Here is a 27,010-nt window from a genome sequence, read left to right as displayed (position 1 = left end):
GTTAAAGATAAAATAAAAATGGAAGAAAATAACTAGAATAAACTGCACAAACATTATACTAAATGTAGTCACTAAAGATGAATATGAACAGTAAAGGGAAAAATATTACAAAAAAGTGACAAATAAACAAGAGGAAAAAAGGTCACACATAATAATGCAAGTGGTCAAAGATGACAGCTAAAGAATAATATAGTAATACTGCAGGACTACACACAGCATAACACGGAGCGCACCATAACAACTGACAGCTGCCAAACGCTTCACAAAGCTGCCAAACGCTTGGGAAAGGAAGTAAAGCGTTTCATGAATTGTCGGTCATCGCAGTAGGTTGGTAGCTTTTCTGCGAGCAATGAGCTGCCTACTAAGGATATTCAAAACATGTTACCAGCAAAGAAGCGTTTTCTGAAGCGTTTGGCAGCTGTCAGTTGTTATGTTGCGCTCCGTGTTATGCTATGTGGAGTCCTGCGGATAGGTAATTAAACAAAACACGACTTAACAGAACAGTGAGCAAAACAAGAAAAGGAAGGAAACACATTAAGTAAACAATTGTTTTGAGTTTCGAGCAACAATAGCAACAATAGCAAAACAAATTCACACTCCATTATCGAATACAAGTTGCCGATCCGATCATGAGGTAACACGGGTACCCGATAAGTGCATTTAATTGCATTGTTTTCCCGCTTGGTTTTGTGTCAAAAGGATTTTCCTTCTTAATAGCTGGTGTAATTGTGTGTATATGTGTGTTTTTTTGTGATGAGTGAATGTGTGTACTAAACGTTGTACTAATTCCCCACTTTGACAGGTGTGTTTGGTTTCATTCTGTGTTGACAACTCATTTTCTGACAGATCGACAAGCGGCCGGGGATAAAGGAGGTCGGGGCGACATCTATCCGCCAACCGCTGTACCAAGGAAATTTGGAATGCATTCTCAGTTTTTTTTGGGACCACCAGCACTGGGTGGGCTAGTCTTTATTGTGGCTCGTAATTCGGTTCTGCTTTTACAACACAATTACAAAACAATTCGGCTTTGAACGGTTGAGTAGCGCGAGGAAAGAGCTTAGCTTACTACTAAATTACTTATTGTTGATTAATTGCTACTTAGTTACTTGGTGTGCGTGAGTGTGTATGTGTGCGTGTGTTATATTTTTCAATTAGATTAGTCTGCGTTTGTGTGTGTTTTAAGTGTGATTGTGAGTGAGGTGTGTTCGACATTGCTTGCTTTTGATTTTTACTTGTGGCTAAATTTTTAAACCCATTTCAATTATGGAGTGTATATTGTAAGTATATTTCTACCAGAGGCGAAAAATAATACACAAGAAGGATCTTAAACATAAGAGAAAACAATAAATAATGTACAGAAGAAGAAGAAAAAAAATAACAGAGAAAGTGGGACGAAAAGGAGTCTATATAAAGACAAACATACAATCATGTGTGTAAAAGGTTGTAATCGAATGCCGCTGCTGATAATTTTAGTTCCGAGCACAGGCGAATGCCCGAGAGCACCGGAACCGCAACAGTAATAATGTAACACGAAACGCTCCCTAATGGAATTCCTGCCGCTTTGGTAAAACTTTTGCCCAAAAACCAAACCAAAACCGGCAACACGTCCACAAGAACGCCGCGCCACTCGGGCAGACAAGCATTCTTTCCACTGTCAGGGAATTCAGCAACTTCAGCCGAGCTCTACTGTGTATGCTGTGTGTGTGCTGGCCTAGACTCATTAAATGTACCCGAGAGCTTGGGGGCTAAGAAATTGGATCGTGGTACCGGTCTCATCCGCCGGTGGGCCTCACCGTTTCAGCGTGTGGATTTTTATTTTCCGCCTCGCTTGTATTCCATTGGGAAAAAGAGAGAGAGAGAGAGTGAGAGCTTCTCTGACCCGTTTATAGATTTCATGATCGCTGGGCCAATCCTGAAGCCCAACTCAAGATGGCAAAGGATGGTGGCGTTGGCTGATGAGATGCGGTGAGCTACATTAAGTACGCTGCGAATCCCAATTAGTGTGAAGTACCGAGTTGTTGACCCCTTTTTTTGCTTCTTGGAAAAAGTCATTCATTTAACACGGTGGAAATGGAGAGAGAGAGAAAGAGAAAGAGGGTAAAGCGTACTTCAACAGGCGAGAAAATTGCGCCAGTCCAGCCAGTAAGGCCAGAGTCGATTGCTTGGCCATGAGAAATGAGAGATAAAAAAAAACCCACTATGAACCATACTCGGGTTTTTAGCTTCTATTTATCATTTACGCAAAAGGCAAATAAAAGTTCTTGTTGTTCTTTAGGCTACGAGTGCCGCGAGCGCTGATAAGGATTTGCCCGATTGTGGAAATCTTGTGTAACACGCGGTGCCTACGCCTCGGGGAGCAGCCATATTTATGGCGAACAAGTTTTCCTTGTCCCTTGTGTTGGAAGGTAGGAAGCGAGAAGTTCATTTGAGCACAGAAAGTAGCAAAGTGTTGGACTTTATCATGGTAGTAGCCTTGTATCATCTGAATTGTTATCGGAGAAGGTATTTTTTTCATAACCTTTAAAAAGGGAAAATTGCTTGATCGCTCGTTATGGATGCAAAAAAATGGCAAAACAGTAACTTTACCATAACTTTACCAATTACCATAAAATTGTCTCCCACAGCATTATGAATTCTTGTGCTTAATTTTTCTTTACAATTTCATACAAACATAGCATGAGAACTACTCTAAGAGTTATAAAAAGAATGTAAAAAACCTAACAAAACACTAAAACTAATCATCGATTCGAAAAGCAACTAGTACTAGCTTCCTAATAAGTGAAAATGAATAAACATAATTCATAACGAATAGAGAAAGAGAGAGAGAGAGAGAAAGAGAAAGAAATGCACACGGGTTTTGCTGTAACGACTAACGCGAACAATAACGCGAGCAAACACAGAACGGAGTGAACAATTAAACACAGACTCTTGACCTTTGGTTCTCTGGTATGTATTCGTTTGCATTGTGCCCTGTTCTCATTCTTGTATTATGGAGCTATATGGCATATGGCTTCATCGAATGAATTATCTATAACCTGTTCAGCAAGCTAACAGAATCACTAGATGTGGGTGTGGTGGTACATGGATGTGGATGTGTGTAAGATTTTTCTCGAGGTATGGGCGTAAAGGGAAACAGAAAAATGAAAGAATAATAGACAGAAATGGTTTGTAAATGTAATAGATAGAACAAATACAAAGAAAAGGATACTTATAACCAAACAGTTTTGTTGTTAAAAAGTAAAATAATTGAACGTAAACGTCCTTCAACGCAATGTATAAACAGGAATAACATAAAAAGGAATAAAATTAAACAACTAGTAAATGAAAATGCTTTAAAAAAGAAAGTGAAATAATGAGCATTCTCTGAAAATGACAAACAGAACATATAAACATTAAACAGAGATGGGGATAAAACAAACACTAAAAGAATGAAAAAAGTAACATACATTAAAATAAATATTAATAGAAAAAAAAATGAAAGTACAATGACAGGGCCAAACAATAAGTCAAAACTGCAAAAAACATGTAAATTGCAACACAAAATATTTCTCTCATAAGACAGACTAGGAACGATGGAAATTAAGGGAAGACAGTGGGATAAGTGAGCTAATGTGAGCATGTGTTTGTGTGATGAGTAACTTTGTGCATGTGTACACTCAAATGCAGATACAGAACATTAACCAACAATAAAGTAATAATGGATAAGTAATAGTAGCTATGGTATGGTAGAGGGCACAGTTGAACATGTGTGTAGCAGTAAGTAGTAGTAGTAGAAGTTAGTAGGTAGTATGAAGAAGTAGTAGTAGTAGTAGTAGTAGTAGCAGTAGGTATGGAGTAGTATGAAGGGCATAGAAACCTTGTCGGCGAATCGTTCTCTTTGGCCGCGCTCGTGCCTTCCTGCAGCAGGCTCCGGCTGAACAGGAACTTGGCGAGCGAATCGAGCTTGGCACTGACCAGTGGCGATCGTTCGGAATGTTCCGTTTCCGAGTTGTTGTCGTGCTCGGAGCTGATGGAGCGACCCCTGCAATAATGAAGAGAGAAAGAGGAGAGAAAGAGAGAGAGTGGCGCGTGCGGTAAGCGCAAAATGGTTCGCGTGAAAAGTGAATGGAAATATGGAGAGGAAGGAGTGAAAAAGGAAAGAAAAAAACCAACACAGACACATACACAGACAGAATAAAAACACACAAACAACAAAAAAGAAAGGCAAGGAAGGGAACAGAACTTATGAGGCACAAACAAAGAAAAAGGGCAAACAATTAAGCGCAAGCCAAAGGCAACTGGAAACAATAGGATCCGAAAGCCACGTCCCGTACGGCCCCGGAGGGCGTGATGATGGTGCTGAGCTGAGGGTTTATTCAAATGGGAAAAGGGAAGGAAAAAGCGAACCCAAAAGCGTATTAAAGAGGAGGGGAATGGTGGAGCATTCAATTACCTGAACAGCATGCGTTTGCTGGCCGCGGTAAGCGGGGGTTCCGTGCGTGGCTCCTGGAACTCGGCCGCCGACTGGGCACGGCGCATTTTTCTCTTTTTCCGCCGGTAGCTCGACCTAAGCAAAGGTTAACGAGTGTTTTGTATGTGTGTTTGTGGATGTGGTTTGTGGTAGTTTCGCGATAAAAGCCGTCGTGCCCATGCATAGGCAGAAGAAGGAAAAATAAAACAAACGGAAGCAGTTTGCAGTTGCACAACCACAACGGTATAACGGTTAGGAAATTAAACAGGATGCGGATGCAATCGAATGCAATCGTGTGGTAAAGTGAGAATTTAAAATAGAGAGAGAGAGAAAACAAGAGATTCCAAACAAGGCATTCGAGGTGGATTATGGTGGAAGCCAAAACGAGCGAGAGAGAGAGAGAGAGCGATGGCAGAAGAAAAAGGAAGAGAAAGAGAGAAAGCAAAAACACAATTTTAGTTTTAATAAGCTTCGTGCAATCGCGCTGTGCCGTGATGCATCTTTTCTCGTTTTTTTGTTGTGTTTCTTTTTTTTTCAAGTGGCAAGGGGCGAGGCCTGCCAGGCTTGGCGGTGATGGTGGTGATAATTGAAGAAGATGAAAGCTTCTCCCGGTATACAGAGCAGCAGATGCAGGAGGGATGCAGTTATAGAGTGGTGGTGAGGGGAGCAGGTGAGGGTTAAATTATTGTTTATTGTACGAAGAGTTTTCCAAGCACAAAAGAAGCAGCAGAATTGTAAAGCACCATTGTTGTTCGTGCGGAGTAAATTATGAACGATTTTGCAATTGCAAAACTCATTATGGTGAGTGATTTTGTGAGCGATTTTCGCTGCGCGTCATCGCGCGAGAGGCCTGGTGGGAATGAAAAGCTTAGCAAATTGCATACCTTTAGGCGTTAAAGTGTGGAGCTAATTAGAATTGCCCATTGAACGCCTACATGTATGCAATCGTTGGAACATAATTTTAAATGCTGTTTAACTAAAGCTTTAACAGGGAAAGTCGGCGAAGAAGAGTTGAAGCACATCATCAACCAAACAGAACCAAATTCCAAATGTGTGTAATGTTTGACGATAAACGAAGTGCCAAGTTTTGTTTCCAACTTTATCGAACAATGTGTTACTTTTACGCCTTAGGGTATACACTGTACCTAACACGAATGAAAGATTTACTTTTTCTCTGCATTTTCCAGATAACCATCGATTTTAGAGCTACGGGATGGAAAGCACTTTAACTGAGGTTAAAACTGTCAAACTGTCCATTTTCGTTAAACCGTGTGGTCCGTCGTACCTTTCGTTCCACTCTTAAACTCACTGCTACCAGCTCGCTGCACTACGCTCCACCGAGAGCCACTCATCTGACCTTTCACCACCACCACCACCACCAACACCACCACGACTACCGGGCCCACCGGGTTGAAAACTTACCTCGAGGGCCGCTCCTGACAGAACCGATCGTGACCGGTCGTTTCGACCTCCTTCGCCTCCTTATCGTCCGCGCCGTTGCGCTTGTTCATCGTCGAGTAGAGGTTGAACATCTTGAGCTTGGTCTTCACATTGGTCACCTCGCAAACGCGCACTATGATCTTGCGGCTGCTCTTGATCACCGTATTGATTGTCTTGTAGAAGGAAAAGGACACCGGCGGCCCGACGGCCGGTTGGTCCCGGTCTTTGGGTCCGGTTTTCGGGCCCGGCGTTTCGACCCTGCCCGGTGCTGCCGGCGCTGGCGCGGGACAGATGTGGACGTGTTCGGTTGATTTTTCCTGTATCGCCGATAGTGGTTCCTGCTGCTCCGGCTGCAGGTGCAGCTGGAGCGGTTTCGATGGTTGCTGTTGCTGCTGCTGTTGCTGTGGCAACGGCTGTGCCGTTGGCAGTAGCAGTTGTTCCCTTTGTACCGTGATCGGTTGTTGCTGCGATGGAAGAAGGGTGGATGACGTGTCCGGCGTGCGCAGTTTTTTCTGCTGCTGCTGCTCGGGATGAAGTTTGTGATGCTGTTGCTGCTGCTGCTGCTGTGCTCTAGCCGCTGACGGGGGCTGTTTGTTCGTTGTATCCTAGGAGGCAGGGTCAGTGTTTAAAGTGGTGCCGCAAATTGGGACGCGGAGGCAATTTAAGGAGGAACCGTTTTCTAAAATTGATTTTCTCGAATGAAGCACACCGGCCGTGCACCACGTGTTGCTAATGCGAAAAGCCCCCATAAAAGTAATAGGAGAAGTTTTCGGTGCAATTCGTGCGACATTGTGACAGAGAGAGAGAGCGGACTCACAGAATAGGGAGTTGGTAAGAGTTTTTGCTTTCTTTTTTTGGTTGGTGAACAGAAAAGTGTGCAGCATTTGTTACGCACGTGTTCATCGGGACTAAGGAAACGTGCAATTGATCAGTTTCTTTATGCTCACTCCGGGTTTAGGGGTACAAATCGTGCCCCGGAATCAACCGGCCATGTATATACGCCAGCGTACGGGCGGCTCATTGACCAGCTTTGCAAAGTTAGCCCCGTTAGGTGGCCACCTGTACAATGCACGTGTAGTGCTTTGGTTTGGCCACGAGGGTCACTAGCTGCAACAGTGGCGACTGTTTGCGTGTTGGCTCGCGTTTTGTCTGCTCTAGAGCAGCGTGCAGCAGGTAAGCGCATTAAGTCCTACAGGCTCACAGCTGCAGCCGTTTGCCGGGCGGCACAGTGTGCCGGCCGTCACGTGGCGACGCTTTAAGAATCAAACAATTAAGGACACCGAAGTGGTTTGTGAGTTTTTGTATTAAGGTTAGAGGGTGGGGGGATGTTTTGTTAAACGAATTAGCTCAAAGAACTCTTACGAAGTTCGGTAAGAAGGTTGTTTATAAAAATCTAAAGTTTAGATACTTTAGAAGACACTAATCTGAGGTACTTATCTAGTTTCAATATTGATCTGTTAAATAAATGTGTTTAAAATGAGTACTAGGTACGTGTCATGTTACCACTTCAAAGTTTCTTCTTTTACAGCATTATTTCATGATTGAAGCTTATTCTGAGAATCATGAATGGAAAATATCCATTAAATTTAAAGCTTTTAGAATATTAAAATAACTTCCTCTATAACTTTGTGTACAAAAAGAAAGGTGAATACATCATACTCCTATATTCTTTGGCCCAAAAATCTCCACTACTAACGCACATCCTTGTCTACAAGGTAAGGCACCTGTCAGCAAACTCTCCACTTTCTTACTCCGCTGTGTCAGCTTTAGTAACAAAATTGAACAGAAAAAAGGTAATATCGGGCGGGGTAGAAATTGCACTCGCGAAACACAAACAATTTACCATGCATCACCACCATCCGCGTGTCGGAAGCCGCTTTATTTTCACTTTTCGGCCGAAATCTCCACAGTTTAACGCTGCAAACGAACGCTCCACAAAGAAACTGTAACCGCTAACGCACTGCTGGGTGGCACCACTGGTCCGCAACGGAAGAGTTGGTGGCAGCTGCAACGCTCACACCGCACACACCGCCGTTCACAAGCCGTTTATCGACATTTTGGGGGTGCTCAAATAGGCGTAAACCTTGCCCCATCAGGCGCAACTTCATCGGCAGCAGCACTTGTGCGTTCCCGGAAGGCCAGACCCACGGATGCATTTACATCCGCGACGTGACGTTGTTCGTACCACAGCACACTACACGCACAGCACTTTCCTCGCACAACCCATCGCAGGTACACGTTACAACGCAGTGCTGCAGCGAGCGACAACCATACACACGAAAGTACTGCCTGTCAGCGTCGACGGACGGACGGAACGGATATGAACGCTGGGCTCCGGTCGTTGAAGCCATCAAGCTCGCAAAACGCGCTAGCTCGACTGGGGCCGTTTAGTGCTTTACAAGGTGTGTGTGTGTGTGTAGGTGGGTTGGCTTTGCGAGTAACGAGTGAGCGTGTTGGTGCAATATACACCGACCGAACCGGGTTTTCGTGCGTTGGCGGTGGAAAAAAAAGGAAACTTATTTCGCTTCGAGGCGAATTGTTGCCTTTGCCATTTGCTCGCCTCCACGCCTTCGCATGGCTGTGTGTGTGTTTGCGTGGCGGTGGTGGTGATGGTTAGGTTTCATGTGTCTTTTTGGCCATTATTGGGATTGGGTTAGCAATCGTTTGGATGACTTCATTGCCGATCAGAGGCCGCCAGGTTAATTAATCATGTATTCGGTGGAAATATCGTTCGATTCCTGGGAAATGGTACGCCCGAATCACGGGTCCTCACCAGAATGGCAAAATAAATAGAGTGGCTTTTTCATTTCTTTTAATTTTTCTTCCTCTTCTGAGCGATCTGAAACAAACACTCATGAAAAGCATGATTGAACACCTCTGCTCGCTGCGGGAAGCATTAGGTGCGGGGGAGGGACGTGGCGCTCTGTGTACGATTTCGCTCAAAATTCGCTCCTGCCCGATATGACCTTTGACATTTGGCAGCGCCTGCAAGTATGCAAGTGCGTACGCCGTGGGCAGGTTTTCATTTACCTTTGAAGCGAGCGGGGTACAGCATTTCGCCGCACGGGTTTTGCTTTGACTTGTTTTTTTTTTGGCCATTAAACGATGAAAGCGGTGGTTATTCTTTGAATGTTGCTGCTGCCTGACAGCAAAAACCATACGAAGCCATACGTTTGTGTGGGGAAGCGCGTGCCTGGGTGAGAAATGGCACCTTGGAGAGGTGAAAAGAAGCTAAACGACAGAACCGTATATGATACAGCGTGTACCCGCCTCGGGTATCAGCTCCGTGTGTTGGGCGGTGTTGGTGCGAATGTCACTGACAAAGACTGTCTCATTACTCCAAGACGGTGCCGATGCGTCCTTGGTTGACATTTCTCTTTCAAACAACAGTACGAGGGGGAAGGCGGGGCGGAATGGCAAGAGAGGCCGTGAGTGGACACAAACATGTCGCCCACAAGCAACGCCTGCTAGATGACCAGCACTAAATGACACTTTGATGGAGCACACGGCCGACCGGCAGACGGATGGATTGGACTTTCCCCCCGTCCAACGAGCTCCCACCGGATCCGGCTGGGTGTGTGTGTGCTTGCTGGAAGGGTTTAGGTTATGAATTTTTAAAATTTCATTTCACCAACTTCCAATGAGATTTAGCACACGTCTCAGACACGTTGACACGCTTTCTCCGTATCGTGTCCGAAGTGTGTGTGTGTGTGTGTTTGTGTGTCGCCAAAGTGAACTGCGTTTTGAAATGCTTCTAAGGCGTTTTCAAGCTCACTGTTTCGTAGCGCCTGAATGTATGCAACACGGTCAGCGAAACAGGCCTTTTAACGGCCGCCTTTTCACGCAGCACGCAGTGTGCGCTGGTTTCATTTTGCGCTGTGCACCATATTTCACCAGTTGTGGCGTCCCACACACATTTTGGCACCGCCTTTGGTACTATCACAAAAATGGACGCGAAATGTCAAAATTAAAATTTCAAAACAAAAGCGAACCTTCGGGCGGGTGTATGAAGTTATCAACCTAGATTTGGATGGGCGTTTCGGTGCTCGGGATGGACGGGTTGGGGTGGGGATGGAATTATAATTTTCTCAACCCACTGCGCCTCCGGGTACACTACACGCCAGAGATAAACGCAGTGGGCTGTAAAGCGGGTCGGCTTGTGGGCCGCTTGTAATGTAAGCGACGAGGCGGCCAAAGTTGCGGTCTGTGCTTTGCCCACGGCAGCAAGAAATTACGATCGAGCAAATGCTCGTTAGCCCTTTGACCTTTCTCCATTCTTTTGCGCCGTTGAATAGGGTAGGATGAACGGTTTCATTCCAAAAACGTGAAAAGGGTCCCGCTGTGCATTACTCCGGCGGGGCGGAGTGAGCGTGGCAAACGCAAACACACAAAGGAAAAGTAAAATAGATCACTCGGCGGCTCTCGGTAAGGTTCGGTCCGTGTTTCCTTGTCGCCTTGAAGCACGCCTAGGTCAGTGGCGGGTAGCTCAAGAAGCCACTTAAAACTTTGCAATTGTGCAGCCGGGCTCGCTCATGCATGAAGATAAACATTGTGCTGCTGTTGCTGCGGGGAAAATGGCAGCATAATCCCTGCTCGATTTGGAAAGCTGCTTACCCGAAATGGTAAAAATAAAACATCTTCCAGTGCCAGTGTTTTCCAAATGCGGTGTGTGCGGCGGTGGTTTTCGACAAAACACTTCAGTCGTTTGCGGACGTTTCACTGATCCACTGGTCGCTGATCCGGCTGCTTAGCTCTCCTCTAGAACGGAAAATCGGAGGGTAGCCCTTCAGCTCGCGGTTATGGACACGTATTATGGCCTGAAAGTGTCACCGACCGACGGAGCCAGGGTATCGTGCGGCACGAACGAAAACTGGGTGCGCATGAATAATAAATCATGTGTACGCTCGAGGTGTAGAGTATTGTGTGTGGGGACGTATATGCAAGGCGCTCGAGGCGTTGGGTGGTGTGATTTTGGTTTGTGAATTTCAAACTCACTCAGCTGCATCGGTCTATCTAGATCAGCAAGTGTGATACTAAAAAAAACATGCAAAAATGGTGCCATTCCGAACGGGAATTGTAGGTCAAACGAGCTTCACAGTTTGTGGTGGGGGAAATGCTTTGGCTGGGCACGTGCGAGCATATATGAGTTGGATGAACTTTGTGGTGGTTTAAGTTTTGCAATCGGAAGTTCGGGTTGAATTTCTCCCTTTTCGCCTTACGATTGCTATGGAAATTGCATAGCTGCGGGCGCTTAGGGATGATTCGCCTGCACAGTATGCAATCGGTGTCGAAAGCACGTACAAGCCGAAGTTTAGCGATTGTTTGAACGAGTGATACGTATTAGATTGACTCTAAACTCGCAAATTCGAGCAGATTGTAACGTATTGTATCTTAACGACAAAGAAAATTATCATTTAAATCCATCAATTCATCAGGATCAGGGTGTTCGTGTTTTGCTCTAGAGATTTCATTTCCCCATGCATCCTTAAAAGAACCCATTCGAACGGGACGAAGTGTAAAACCATCATTAAAAAGTCGTTACGAGACAAGGTCATTTCCCAAAAAAAGAAAAAAAAAACACCAAAACCCGCTTCTCGTGGGGTGAATGGGCACAAACAAACAGACAAATCGATTCACTAAATGATACAAAACGCAAACGAGGGGACACTCTTGTGTGATTGGGTTTGTTTTTCCGTTGGGGTTATAAAGAGGTTGACCACACCAAATCGGCTAGTTTTTGCATTTGCATGGCAGAAGAAATACGATCAGAACAAAAAAGTAGTTACTGTGAGGCGGTAAGGTTGGATGCTTCCGGGTGATATTCTAGGACAGATAATCTAAAATCAATTTCCAAGGGGTTACAAAATAATCAATCATTCCGCTCGTTTGTGTATTCGGCCTGTCGATAAGCCATCACCTTAAGGCCTTATGGGTAAGGCTTGTTTTCGTGTACCTTTGCCACAGCATATGTATCTGTAGCCTTCCTTTATGGATAACCGGATGTGTTTGGAATGCTTGGATTTCATTACCGGAATGGATGGGATGGATTTAGATGAAGGTATGCAAATGAAAACTGGTTGTGATTGAAAGTGTGTGGCAAAGAGTTTGAGGTTGGAGGCAATGTGTTTTTCAGGCATGGATAATCGAAAAAAAGAAAACCTTGTATATCGTTTTATTTTGCCATTTCCATCAAGCAAACTATTGTACAGTACTTGGTGAAGTAAGCGTAGCGTAATAAGTTGACGTAGAGACAAGTTCCTTTGACGATGCTGAAGCAACTTCAGCGCTGACACTCATTGTAGTTGCAGTCCAAATAAATGCTAATTTGTATCGCCTTCTTTCCTTTGCCACTTTGCTGCAGTATCTCTCCCTATTCATTACCCATCAACACCCTCTTCGGGTTGTGCGCTGTTCCTCCCTTTTCATAGTTTCCCAATTTTAACACACTTTACGGTCGAGCCGATTCGAGCACGCTCTCTAGCGATCAAGCGATGCCGCGTTGGTAGTCCCTCAAAAAGGAGGAAAAAATAAGCAAACGAACGAACAAAAAACGAACACAATGCAAACCGAGCGGAACGGAAGGGCGCAACGGAGAGATGGACATTGTAGGGCTTGAATCGAGATGTAAATTTCATTTTACGTATTCGCAACAACGCAGAGCTACGGCCCTGTGAAATGTGATTTGAATTGGATTTCAAAGGCCCCTCTCTTCACTCACTACTCCCTGCCACAGTAGGGTGCAGTAGGGATTTGATTCGATAAGCGAACTGCCTGCTGCTGCTGCTGCCCCGAAGCACTGTCAGAAATAGTTGATTTGAAGTTCTCACGTAATCCCTTGCCCTTTCGTCAGTGTGTGTGTGTGTGTGTGTATACTGTTTTGTTTTACATGTAGACTGTGTTTGATTTGTTGTAACCGGTTCGTTTTGTTCCTCTTTTTTCCATTCCCTCGATGCCGGATGGATTGAATGCCACCAGTACACTCTCCTCGTCGCCTTCCCAAGAGCAGAATCGATTGTTACATTTTACAGCACCTGCCAGACGGTGCTCTGCTGCTGCTGTTGCTGCTGCTGCCTAGGTGAAACATGCCAGTGTTGCAACATTTTATGCTGCCTGTCGTCGTGTCGTGTTGAGACCAAACGGAGAAGGAAATGAGCAAACAAGAGGAACGAGGCACGAACGCAATCGCTCGAGCACGTACAGTACCGAATCCCAGCCCAGCGTTGACTGTTGACACACTGTTTATGTGGCATATTTTTGCACAATTCACCTTTCACTGCATTTCATTACATTGCACTCGCTTGTGGGAGCACACATTGGTAAACACACACACATGCACACGTACATATTCACTGTGCCCCAATATTTGTACCGTTCTGGGATTGTGTTTGTTGTTCTTGTTGCGTTCGTTGCGCCCTGAACGAAACGTTCCCATTTGGGGATACCACCCGTGCCAGGATGGTACAGCACATGGTGGTGGAATCATTGAGAGAGAGAGCAGAGTTGCCTGTGTGTTGCTGGTGCTTGTTCAGCAAGCAGCATTTTCTTGTTCAATGATTTCCACCACCGTTGCGTTCCAGCTCTTTTTTTTATATCTTCTGCATTACCATCCCCCAGTGCCGTAGCCATATTTACCTGCATCGTTTTATCCAACATGAAATCACAGCCACAGCGCCGAATATGATGACACCGACCGTACACCAGAGTGCACCCTGGGAAAGTGAAAGAGAGAGAGAGAGAGAGAGAGAGGGGTAGAAAGAGAATGAGAGTGAACGAGAGACTTAATCAATGTGGAAGAGCAAAATGAACGAAAAATAACGAGCCAACTCATTTATAGGCCATCGAATGTGATACTGTAGAGTGTGAGGGGCATATGGGGCACAACACCGTAATCACCATTTTACGCTCTGGAAAACATCTATGCAAGCTGGGAGCTTACATTCGATGGATAGACGAGTTACAAAATCATTTGCCACACTTGACGAGCGTTTTGCATGAGTTTGAGCCAGGGTGTTGGTTTGGGTTGCATACTTTGCAGGGGCTTTCCCTGTGATTTGGGCTGCAAAGTGCCTAACAGCACGCAATCCGCACAGCAAAACGTATCAGTTGCGTTACACAGTTGCCGTACACTAATGCCTTGAGCAGCTGTGGGATGGGGGAAATTTCATGTCTAACATTGAACAATGCTGTGATGAATGCTTCAAACATCCATCATGCATCAGTCCGTTTATTACCTGCCACAGCAATAATTCAATTCTCCCACACTGAGCAGTGAAAATAATGTGTTTCAAAAAGTCTCTTAAAGGAGGGCGACTGAGTTGAACCTTAAAACTTCAAAGCAAACGAGCTCAACCGGGTGTGTGTGTGTGCCTTTTCTGGTTCTGCGTCAGTATGGTTAAAGGTAGCGATATCATTCACCAAAGAGAACCATTTCTCGCCTGTACCCCAAAAAACCCCCAAAACTACTTCCTCGTAATGCCACGTGGAGCTCATTAACTTTGCACTTAATTTGCGCAACCGAAAGCTGGGAGTGCGAAATGAAGGAAAGGCACGATGATGAAGGTGAAAGTAAGTTCGAGCTCCGGTGCCCCCGGTGAACGTTTGATCTGCCCGGTGTGGTAATAAATTCTGCTTCCTTTTGTGACACAGTGACACACGCACGGGAGGCTAAAAAGAATGGTGACGTTTTTTTGGTCTGCACGGTAGAAAGGTTTGCAGCAAAACTTGCAGACGAAGAAAAAAGGGTCAGATGGAAGCGAAAAAGTTGCCGGAAAATGCGGGAGAAAAGTTATCACCGGAGCAAAATGAATGTTTGGTTGCGTGAATGGTGAACCAGGGAAAGGTGTTTGTGCTGCATGGTGGAGTATATTAATGACCGTGTGGTGTGTGTGTGTGTGTGGGTGTGGACTGTGGTATGTGAAGTTGGCCGGCGAGAATTTGTCTGTTGCTGGGATACTTACAACCCAAAAATGCGGCGATGAGCTGTAGCTATTGTTGTGGTGTAAATCAACTTTCATTTCCCTTCAAGCGCAAAGTCACGTTGACCTGAAACGAGGCAAGAGAAGCAGAATGGACTGTGTGAGTCGTGCGTAGTAAATAGTAAAGTCATGTTTTGATATGAATGTTGACGTGTTTTTATATTCCTCCCCCCGCTCTGCCACGAGCTCAATCGCCCTGGTCGCTATGCGATAGCGATATTTACAGATGCTTTCATTATCAGATGACACCTCGCTGTTGACAATACACTTCATCTATCTCTAATTATACACTACAGTACTCTGGGGCAATGTACGAACTCACGCCCTCCCTTCAGAGTGAGCACTCAAAAAGCACTCCGCTCGGACGTGATCCGATGGATGACCCTTGACACGGTGCCCGAAGGATCAGTACGCAGCCAGCAAGCGCATCATACGCGTGACCAGGCGTCTCCATGGGAAAAGGGGCTCGTTTTTGGTTTGGTGATGGTGATGGCACCCTTTAGAAGGGTTGCCATCGTGCGTTTGTTTGTGCCGGCGGATGGTCGGGAGGATCTGGTTCAATCTGATAAGCATTGTGCCACGGTGGTCCCTTTACGGGCGGAAAAGGAAACGCACTAGACGACAACTGTCAGCTGCACGCGTTTAGCAGGGTTTAGCAGCGTTGAAACCTTCAGCTTTGGATGGAATATTTGAGCGAAGTGTCATTCATGATTGCGAAGAGATTTTAAAAGCGTTTATATAACTCATATTGAATTCATTGTTTGTTATTTTTACTCTATGTTTAATTCAATTTAATTAGAATTTTCCAAAACGTTAACGTTTTTTTACTCCAGAAAACCCTGCATTTTTCATGTCCTTTTACCCCTCTTTTAGTTTTCACCAGGGATTTCCGTCCCAGTTAGCCCAAGATTTACGTGCGCCGACCAAATGATTGAAACTGTCACACGAATCGCAAACCGTAGCCCGTTATTTTTGGGCAGTAGAAACTGGTGGTGGATGGTTTTGATTAGATAATGCCCGGTCAGGTGGTAATGCTGTCTTACTAGCGACCGGCTAGCACCGGCTTTAAGCACCGGCACAGGGATGGCTCGAAACAAAAGCTTTCGCACGCGCTTAGGACGCAATTCAGTGGCGGGCGTGCGAAACGGGAACGGGAGAGTTGGCCCAGCATTCAGCGCCTTCACCTCGTCAGCTCGCCATTGAGTGACCGACCGTGCTCGCGCACCATTTGCACCGTGGTCAGACTCCTTCATCCAGCTCCCAGGTCCACCGCAGGTCGTGGAGCTTGGGAAGATTTTTCAATGCGTGGTACGCCTCGCCTCGCTTACTTGGGCTTACGTAAGAGACTCTCGCTAGAAGACGAACCTGGCGTGCGTGGGAAGGAACTGAGTGAGGGTGGGGTGGAGGATTTTAGAGCCAAACCGGGCAAACCGAACGTGGAGCCCTCACGCGCCATGGTCGTGGGGCATTAACGGATTTATACGGCTTAAAATGTGATGGAGACGAAGCCATGAACAGAGAGAGAGACAGAGAGTGAGTGTTCTCACTTAATGGGATTGGCTTTGGTGGGGCAGGTTGGACATTTGGGGGGTGTGTGTGGGCGATTGGTGGTGGTGAGTGTGAAAATCTCTGTCATTGTAATTGGAACGAACTGAAGCGAACGAACTGGGAGCCGATGAAAGACGAAAAGTCAACGGTGGGTGGGGAAAACGAAAGCAGAACGAAAGCGATGTGGGCTGTGGATTGGCAATTTTTCGTAACAAACATGACCGTGATTTCGCGGACAGGCAGGGAAGGTGTGTGACCATCAAGCGACCATTGTAAATGTAATTGTACGGCTTCGGTTATGCAGTCGGGCCGTGTGATAGAGGACGGAGAGGATTTGATTGGAAATTAAATTGTGAAATTCAATAGCAAACTAGCGGATGGTCGGCTTACGTGCGGTGGTGGTGCTGCTTTGTTTGATGTAACTTCTATCGGGGAAACTGGAACTACAGCCGATACGGAACGGTGCACATCTGAAGGTCTATTGTGACAGGTTTGGGCTGTTTCCGGTTATTGTGTGGGGCCCAATGTCGCAGCAATTGTATCATTAAACGTTAAATTAATTGAGACCGTTCGTTAATTAGATCCGCCGCATGTGAAGCGCAACACTCACACACACACTGCCTTTGCCGGGATGCGTATAATTCAATGGGGATTGGTGGTGCGATATGAACGATTTATGGAATTGCTGTCTGGCCCATACCCACTGTATCTGTATCACTGACACAAGGCAAACGGAGACCGTAAATCGATCGTACCGTAAAGCAGCAGCAGCAGCAGCAGGCGCTCCGTGACCGTTCAGCAGGACCTGCAACCATTTGCAGCGAGGATGCAATTTAGAAGATTTATATTTCATTCGAACCCTGTCGCTGCAGCACCGTGGTTCAGTGAACTTCGGTGCCATGCAGCAACTGCACGATCGATGGCCAGTTTGATGGTCCGATATTGCGCACGGAAACAAATAGAAAGAGAGAGAGAGATAGAGGACAGAAATGCAAAGTGGACAGAAGACGTAAATTGGGTCAACAACTGCTGTTTTGGAATTCAATTTCCAGTGTCCATTCTTTCGTGCAAATGGACAAACAAACATACAAAGCAGTTGAATAAACATCAACAGCGTATGGTTGGTCCCCGGTGGCCTTTCCCACGTTGACAGGTTAAACAAGGTATATATAAAGGGTTGGGAAGCAACATTTTCCACAGTCCGGTGCGTGATTGTGTGTTAATAAAGGCAGCTAAGTATGCAATCTGTACAGCACAAATTGCTTTGCATCGCATTCGTACTGCCTGCTAAAACTATGCTGTTAACAACTTGTTTGTCGAGCGCTAACAAGCTTGTCAGCTGGGCGGGCGGGATGTCGTAGGATGCGTACGCGCACAGCATGCCCGCGAACAGGCAATAAAGCTACCTTATCGAGGCTGACAGTAGCAACGCACATTTGCACAGCCTACTGGAAGATACCAACAGACAGTGACACACACACATTGGTAAACAACGTACGGAAGCGTCAAGGTGGCGTCACAGTGGCGACGCAATGGTGACGCTACAACTGTCACCTCCCTCCTGTCACATTCGGATCCGGTTCGAAGGACCAAATTGCTGCAACAACCGGTCGCGCGCTTGTGCGCCATAACTTTTGTCCCATCGGTTGTCCCTTCAGTTTGAGACTTGAATTTGGCTGACTCCGGTTTTTTTTCTTTTCTTGCTGGGCGGTTGTAAAGGCCACGATGAAGATAATAAAAGCAAAACAAAGTGAACACTCGATTAAACTGATAAAGGGAGCTGAACGAAGAAGAAGAGGGCCACCGAGAGGAAAAGCAAACTGTCGGCGGATCGCTTCGGTGCCGTTTCCTTTTTGTTTGCCCCTTAGCGCTTTGCTGTCCTTGGTTTCCTTCCGGCTCAAATCTAAATTTATATGCCGAGTCCGTCATTCAATCCGCTCGGGGGTCGGTCGGTCGCCTCATGTTCCGAGTTTATGTGTGTGCAGCGCCCGCTAGAAATAGTGGGCGACGGCTAGTGAGCTGGCCGGCTGTTGAATAAATGTATCGAACAATAAAGGTTGGCTTTTTATGCGCTCGCATTTTGTCGCCAGACCGTCCAGCAAGGATCGCGAGGGCACCCGTTCGCATGTCGGTTCTTGTGTGCTTCGTGGTGCCGTACCGTTGGAGCTGTTGTTGTGTGTGTGCTAAGCCTGCTTGTAAGCGTGTTGGTGCCTTAGTCCCATCGCCCATTCCATTGTTTCCCCTCCCTCGAGTAACGAAACGGCGTTTCGATTCCACTTATCATTATCGACTTGAATGAAACTGTGTTATTTTTATCCGGAGCTGGCGCCTTCGGTGGAATTAAAAAAAAAAAAAAAACAACCACCCCGCTCTCCCGGAAGGCCACAAGGAAGCCGCACACAAGGCAAGCAACGCGATGGTGCGATAGGTACACACACACACATACACACACACACACACACACACACACACACACACACACACACACACACACACACACACACACACACACACACAGTAGCATAAATTATTGACCGAATGCTTGGCCGGGCGAGCGGGCGGGCGTGCCGAAGTTCATCGTGGAAACTGTCTGCAGTGTTTTGTGCGTCCCGCGTGCAGAAGGCCGAGCGGCCGGTCGAGCGGCTTGCGAAACGGTCGAACAATGTCATCCAATATGCATGAGCACGGCGAGCTACAAAGGCAAGAACCAATCAATCATTACACCATCGAATCGAATCGGTTAATAATGCAATGGACCAATGGGTGGAATAACACTTTTGCGCTAATGTCGGTTTCGATTGGAATCAGCAGCAGCAGCAGCAGCAGTAACGCGGTTGTGATGGTTATTTTTACGCGAAATCATTTCGTTTCACTTTACTGCGCCGTATCTTGAGCTGGGCTGGTTGGAAATGAAGTGTTGGGGAAAATGGGGCAATGGCGGATTGCATGCGTCATTGCCATTGAGCTGAGCTGGTGGAGCTGGTTAAGAGAAATGTTATGGTGCACTATACACGTCAAGTAGTGCATCAAAGTAAGCGGCGATGTGCATTGAGCGTAAAGATGCAAGTGGTTGTTTGTATCGTCAACGATTGATTGCATACTTTCAGGCGCATTTGCGTCACAAATCGCCCAAAGTCATGCAATGCGTGTAGCAAAACGGATTTATTAAACATTTATTTGTTTTGCTCATTCGATTGAACTGATCGAATGCATTAAGACTGTTAATGGGGAGAATTTAAACAATGTTTGAATACCCTCAACATATTCATAACACATACACACACACAAAGAATACATTGTATATAAATATAAATCCCCCTCCAGGACACGAAAGGTCCACTCAACGATTCGGTGAACAACGGCTAATGAATAAAACAAATTCAACCGAGTCAAACGCACGAAACATCATAAGCTTGTTAACGCTGATCACCCGTGGCCATTCAATCATAACATTCGAATCAAACCCCGGGCCGCCCAGAGCAGTCGGTCGAGGAAAAACCGGCCCAACCCGAAAAAGGGTTTATCAAAACATTGGAAATAATTAACCTCCACTGTGACCTCGAAACCGATGCGCCCACTGCCACCGAGAGAAAGGTCATACTTCCGGTGACCGCACAGCACACCGTTCGGAGCTGCTCCTTTCTCTCTCTCTCTCTCTGTGTCCCCCTTTGGATGCCGATCGATTCGGTAGTAATTATGGCGCATCTCGAGAGCAGGCAGTGCGTGTGTTTATTCTTTTTTTTATGTTGATTTTTGTATATTGCCTTCTTTCTGCATTCTCGATCGTGTTTTAAGCACATCACAAGAAAAAAAGAATCCATCCAACGCACGCACTGAGCGCAGAGAAAAGGGACAAATCGCAAAATGGAAGCGGAGAAAGACGATAAGCAAAGTTTAACCAACATTTTCCATCGACCCACGCAGCCCATGCGGTGTCGCGGATTCAAACGCGAGGAGGAATAATAATTAATACCGAAAAGGGTTGATTTTTAGTCAAACGTTTTCCCTTTTGGTGCAAGACCGGGCAGCCAACGGTGGAAGAGATTATAAAGCGAAGAGCGACAACTGCGAACAGCGAGATTTATTTCACGCGTCAGCTCTATGGGAAAATGTTTGCATGTTTGTTTTGAGTTTTGAGATCGTTCGCCTCTCCACCCAAAAGCGAACGGTCAATAATTCTCAGATCAAAAAAAAAAAAAAGACGGCAGAAAAGTTGCTGCCGCCGCTAATGAAGTCGTGCGTAAATGGATTATAATTTGGATGAAATTTCCACCTCCCCCGTTCTAAACACCGAGTCGAAGAGTTTAGCGTTGCAGCGATTTAAAGTTTCCCTGCTGCTGCTGCTTTCAACATAGCGCAAAGTTCAACACGGCGGCGCAAAAAAGCGCAAGGTGGGAGGAAATTATTAGATTATGCACGCACAATCTGGTCGCTCCGCTGCTCTGTTGCTCTCTTTCTCTCTGTGGCGCGGGGTTTTGGGGTTGATGGCGATGATTCGTTTATTTGTCGGCGAGCGATTGAAATAAACGTGTCAACAACACAGCAACGCACCCCAGCAATTGTCTCCCTCTTTGGGGAAGGGTGGGAAGGCGGAAAAGGCGGAAAATAAGCTTCCAAAAGAAACACAAAAAGCAAACCATTTGCTCGTACGTTCGCTCGTATCTTTCGAATGAGATGCAAATTAAAAATCAATGCACAGTCCTAGTTTGTGCACGCCGTTCGCCGTGTGCCGCTGGCAGAGCATTACGTAGCAGTGGTGGTGGTGGTGGTGTTGATGAAATTTCAACTCTCCACCATGCATGTATTGTATTGCATTCGTATCTTTTGGTGTGTTCGTTCTCAAGGGGTTTCTTTACCAAAGCAAGGCAGAATCCATTTTGCCAGCAGCGAGAAAGAAAGAGAGAGAGAGAGAGCGAGGCAAACAGATAGTGTGAGTGATTTTTTGCCTTCATTTTTATTTGATGAGTTTCTAAATGATCATCCTCGGCCCCCCCCCCCCCCCCCCCCGTCGACGTTGACCTAAATACGAACGCATCATCGTCGTTTCGCCCGGCGCTTCGGAGCAAATGTTGAAAACGCAAGTGACATTTAATTTCTAATACGAATCCGAATCCCTGCCAAATGTGTCACGTGTCACGGCGGATTCTACCTTCCCGGGCAACGGGTGTTTCCTAGCAACCGGTGATGTAGGTCGTGATTTAACGATTGATTGCACTGGAAAAGATGGAAAAGATTGCCCGGAGGCTTTTCGGGTCCTTCCGGGAAGTGTGGTTGGGAAGTGCGCCCCTGCAACGCGTTCGAAAAGCGGATGGCATTGAAGAAAGCAAGTCTTGCTCGTCGTTTATTGAAAACTAATCACCCGGAAGAGCAGACAGGGCTGGAGAAGGAGATCTGGTGCGATCTGGCTCGAACCGTGCTCACGCGTTGATCCCGGTGACTGGTGTTGGATGGATTGTCTGCTCCCGGAAAATCCGGACCACCACGCTCCGGGGATGGTAAGGGAATAACAATAGTTGAAACTCCAAAGCCAATTTCGGCTGTGTCTGTGGAGGGACAACTATGAGGTTCTCTTGAATGATGGATGAACTTCTCACTTCGACACAACATTGGTATTGTTAGTACATCAATGCGTGAATATGAATGTTAAACCATTTCCCACTGAAAGCTCAAAAATCCTCATTCAATAAAAAAATGCGAAATAAGCACTATTAAATTGCCAACAGGATAGAAGAGTCAATCATCGCCTACTACTCATGGTACTACCTTCTGGAAAGTTCCACTCAGTTATACGCCTGAATAGCTGCAATCTTACGGCATCGTAGGCAACAAGCCATCCGTTCCGGTGGGCATTCGAGCCTGTTTTCAACAGCGCAGCGCAACAGCGTGTCGTTAAAATGCAAATAGTGTTGTGCACACACCTTCCGCCGCCGGGTAGGGAGGGGGGAAAGTAGAAGACGCTCGCGTATCAAGATTATCGTCCCGACGCGCGACCGTTACGCCAAAAGCACGTGCAAACGACAACAGGCTTTTTCGCGCATTAGTGAAGCGTGGCGGCTGAGTAGCAACAGAAACAGGGTTGATGATACAACCCCACACACACACACATATACATAAAATTACAAAAAAGAACGACGGCAAAAACCGGAAGTGGAAAGGCGAACACGGCGAACACGCGCGATAAGAAAATGGGTTTCTTTTCTTGCTTATTTCCGGTGTATTAAATGGCAAGGGATGGCTACCAACAAAAAAAAAAATACAGATACTCTCAAAAGACTGCTCTACCCAACGCCCTGGGGGTAATCAGTACGAACAACAACAAAAAAAAAAGAAAAACACATCGATTGAGCGGCGGGGAGGAGACATAAAATTCAATTGCGGAGGAGGTTTTTTCGTTCGCGTGGCTAAGTGTGCGGCAAAGCAACACGAGTGGCTATAAATTTTTACCTTGGCATCGTTTCCGTCCCGCCTTTGAAAGAGCGATTGTTGTTTAGCCGCGCGCGTGTGTGTGGGAGGAAGGTGGGTTGGCGGCGCTGGATTCAAGCGGGCTGCTCTGGCCAGAGATGAAGCTGGGCGAACACTTTCAATCGACACCAGGGCCGCGTTAGGCGTGTTTTTTCCTCGTGTCTCGATTTTTGTTTTTCACTCACTTACACACATACACACACTCCTATGCACTCACACACAAATGCACACTTTCTGTCGCACACATCAGCTTCCTTGCGCTGCAAGTAATGACGTAGGTAATGACGGCAGTAGTAGCAGCGGGTGAAAAAAAAAGGAAAAACGAGATGGAAAACCCACAACAACGAAACGCAACAACCTTCCCTAAAGGTTGATGACGTTGTACGAAGTTTCCACCAACACACACACACACACACAGACCCGCGTACGGTGTACTTGCTTGTTTGCCGTCAATTTGAATTATACACACTCACACACACGTACACGGTTATATATAAATACCTAGACACACACATACACACCGAGCACGCTAGAGGGAAACCCACGCGACGCTTGCCTCTTCTGTTTACTGCTTGCCCTTTTGCTGACTCGGGAGTTGTTTCCTTTTTTTTTGCTTATTTCGTGGCTTGCTTTGTTTTCCCTCCGTAGCAGTAGCACGAAACCTCTGTTCTGTTTACACACGCACGCACGCACCACACACACTATTTCGTCATCGCAGTAAGCGTGGTCGCCCGCATCACAAACTTTCCTTCTCTTGCGTTACGTTGCTGGAAGGTGTTTTATCGCTTTTCCGATGCCTCCCGATGCCCGAGTACACGTTGGCAATCGCTAATCTGCCCAATTTTGCCCTATAATTTCCACTAGTGTGTGTGTGTGTGTGTGTGTGAGTGCGTGTAGTCTTCCCAAAGAAGCCACTGAGGGTGATGATGGCGAGGGGAATAAAAAACACGACCCAGTGCCTAGCGTAAAGTGCCGTCCCTTTAATCCTTTTGTGCAGTATCCGGCTCAATTAGCCCTGCACGCACTTGTATCTTCCTTCTCTATTATTCTCTCTTTCTCTCTCACGCACACAGACACGCATACGCTCACACACACACACACACACACTCCCCTGCACTCGCTCTCATTCTTCCAAGCAGCCGGGGCTCGGGTAATCTGGGTTTCTCGGCTGCTTTCGGGCTGCACACCCGATCTGTACCGTGGTAGCTCCCGGTTTGTCCTATTTTTCGACCGTCTGGAGCTGCTTCCCTACTCACAGGGTGTAGGTGCGTATGTGCGTTTCGGCACCGTAGCCAACGAAAACGGCAGCCACACACAACACAGCACACCCAGAGTCCGGATGGTAGTTTCTTCACTTTTTGCTAGTAAAAATGGCGTTCACAAAGCTCTACAGTCCGTTTTTGAGACGGTTTTTTGTTCGCCCCTTTTCCCAACGTCTAACATGCAAAACGGATCCTCCCCACTACCCAAAAAAACTGCACCTGCACAAAACCGTCAACTCCTTTCGGACACTTCCGCGTGAGCAACAACCGTGCTGTGACGTACGTGCACTCCGAAATAGCTTCTCCCTTCGACTGAATGGGAATCGAATTTTCCTCTACCCTAAATTGAGGAAAAACGGCAATTTCCTCACTCATCATCAAGTGTGGTTAGTGTTTGGGAGAGGGAGAGCGAGCGAATCCGCTCCTGAGCCAGCTTATAGCACGGAGATGAATCCTCTCCGTGCGGTGGGTTCGGGTGAGCTTCATCCCTTTATCGCATGAGCGAATATGAAAGGAGCACGAGTTTTTTTTTTTTGGGTAATGTTGCCGAGAGAGCGAGAGAGAAAAGCATGCCGTTGCCCACGCTCTCATAACAACAGAGAGGCATCTTTCGGAGTGCTATTTTTCCCCTCCAAAACGTGCTGCATGCACAGCACAGAAGAAAAAACGACGCATCGCCTTCTTTTGTTTGCGGAGAGTTCATCTCAAGCGAGCCAATCTCGTTCGCTCTCTCTCTCTGCTCTCTCTCTTGGCAGCATTTTCAGCAGCGTGTAGGCGTACGCGGTGCACGCGCCAGTCGCTACTTTATCACCATGGTTCATGGTGGGAAAACAAGATTTTTCCCCTTTTTTGGTGCTGGCGGTTTATCACAATGACACACATTTACGCAATTTTTAGCTCCCGCTCGTGCTTCAGCTGAAAAAGAGGGATGGCGTATAGGTTGAGAAAGAGAGAGAAAGAGAGAGTGCGAGCGTACAATAGAAGGAAACTGTAGGGGAGATAGGTATGGTTGGGAGGGAGGAGATGCGGAAACTCGAAATAATGCACCTGTTTGCAGTGGGTGGACCGCGAGCAGGGAACTCGTAAAGATGCGATTTTCCGATTTAAACATAATCAGCTACACGAGAATGAGCGTTCGAGGTACAGAGAGAAAGAAAGAGAGAGATAGAGAAGTAGAGAAAGGAAGGCAGGAAGGCGGTGATGAGTGTGGAACGAGAACGAAATTGTGAGCTGTGGAGCTGTGAATGGTAATGACTAGGAAATAGGTGGATTAGGAGCACAATCCGGACAACAAAGCAAGGAAGGCGGAAGGGGAGAGCAAGGGTAGACAAAAACAACAGGGTGGAAAATTATGAAAAGCTTTCCTTTTACCTGTGTGTGGTTTCGTTTTCTTTGTTTGGTTGTTTTTCTTTTCTTTTAAAATGGAAACGACCGCACCACTTACACACACCCACACACTCCCCAGTGGAAACGGGCCTAATCGTCGTGAAAATAACAAAAAATAGGCCCCTTTTTGCACAGCGGATTGCATACATTTAGGCGTACATTCGGGGAGCTAAGCGCCTAAAGTTATTCAACCGCAACACCGCAACGAGTAAGAAGCGCCCGTTGCTTTGGAAAAACTTGTCTGCCCATCCAAGCAAGCCCTGTCAGCCCTGATTGCTTCATCAAAGCAGACAGGTCGTTGGCGATGAGTTGTATTATCCTGCATGGCTTCGCATGTATGATTGAATGATTATGGGATGTCTGCCTTTCTCCCCCTATCTCTCTCTTTCGCTCGTCGGTCTTTTGTCCAAGTCCTTCCAGGAAGATAAACTTCCTCTGTAAAAGCGTACGGAGCGCGTGTGTGTGAACGGTGTAAGCTTCGTTGGGCGCATAATTTCACTGCACCTCACGGACAGGGCACACGGAGCCCTTGCGGAGCCACATGCTTTGCCATGAGAATGCATAATTATTTGTAAATTATTTACAGGCACATGTACACATCGGTGTTGAGCACAAACGCCTGGGTTAAGCCGATCAAGAGTGGGTTATTGCCCTTCGTTGCTTCGGTTTGGCCCAGAGGGCTGTCGTGATTGCGCTCGGAACAAGTGGAATATTTTGAGAGTAGGATGTGGATTAGATGGATTTTTGAAACATTTTTTTTAAATTAAATTTCATCAAATGACGAAACCGTAAACAGCCATTCATCATACAAGTTCCCAGCGGTTACCTGCGATAACAGCCGCAAGTGGGTAGATATAAATACCACAGATACGCACACACCGACACACACACACACACACAATCGATAATCGAATTCTCGGTGGAATTCGATCACTTAACCGACCGATGACCCAGCACGGCGAGCTGCCCTGCCCTGCACTTACCGCCCGCTTTACCACCAGGTTGCAGGAGCAAGCGTTCTTAGACGCTGACGTCAGCAGGAGCACTTCGTTCGTGTGTAGCAGGAGGTCTTGCTTGTTTTTTTTTGTCTTTTCTTTCAACCTCCCTAAAGCACTCCATGCTTGCCACATTCCGGTTCGCTCGATCGTGTAACCGATATACGTGCTGTTTTGTTGCTTTGGAGGAGACAGGAAACGGGCGCTGTTTTATTTTACTTTCCGGCCACGAAAGCAAGAAGTGGCTCTTCTCGCTGGCTGGCTGGCTGGCTGCTTGCATAATCGAGAATCGGGAAGCTCTCGTGGCCGCTTTGGCCGACTCGACCAGTACTTCACCGATGCGCCCCCCCTGCGGCAAGTGTACATTCACAGCCTTACATAACACGCGAGCGACCATGTGTGTGTGTGTGTGCTGCTGATGCCATCCAAGTTCCAGTGCTATCATTGAGCTTTCTTTTTATGGTCAATGGTACACTCCCCCTTCTCTCCCTG

The 27,010-nt window shown here is 46.5% G+C and overlaps 1 protein-coding gene across 8 annotated transcripts in view; it reads right to left on the bottom strand.

Annotated features, from left to right (window-relative positions):
• The window catches only part of LOC1271242 (slowpoke-binding protein), a 45,201-nt gene extending 20,696 nt beyond the window's left edge, over positions 1 to 24,505 (bottom strand). For 5 of the 8 annotated variants that reach the window (XM_061654614.1, XM_061654618.1, XM_061654620.1 and 2 more), the window contains exons 1-5: positions 14,848 to 14,932; positions 13,523 to 13,599; positions 5,873 to 6,495; positions 4,433 to 4,546; positions 3,857 to 4,021 (exon numbers count right to left, since the gene is read on the bottom strand). In XM_061654614.1, the coding sequence (XP_061510598.1) occupies positions 3,857 to 4,021; positions 4,433 to 4,546; positions 5,873 to 6,495; positions 13,523 to 13,543 (923 nt within the window). In that variant the 5' untranslated portion in view covers positions 13,544 to 13,599; positions 14,848 to 14,932. Of the gene's footprint in view, positions 1 to 3,856; positions 4,022 to 4,432; positions 4,547 to 5,872; positions 6,496 to 7,733; positions 13,473 to 13,522; positions 13,600 to 14,847; positions 14,933 to 22,857; positions 23,136 to 24,356 lie in introns of those variants that run through there. The other 3 variants (XM_061654617.1, XM_061654615.1, XM_061654616.1) reach the window with 3 other exon arrangements.
• Positions 24,506 to 27,010: the final 2,505 nt, after the last annotated feature.

This window comes from Anopheles gambiae, chromosome 3 (assembly GCF_943734735.2).
Source record: "Anopheles gambiae chromosome 3, idAnoGambNW_F1_1, whole genome shotgun sequence".
NCBI lineage: Eukaryota > Metazoa > Arthropoda > Insecta > Diptera > Culicidae > Anopheles > Anopheles gambiae.
The sequence above is the reverse complement of the archived record's forward strand: the minus strand, read 5'-3'. Positions and strand labels throughout refer to the sequence as shown.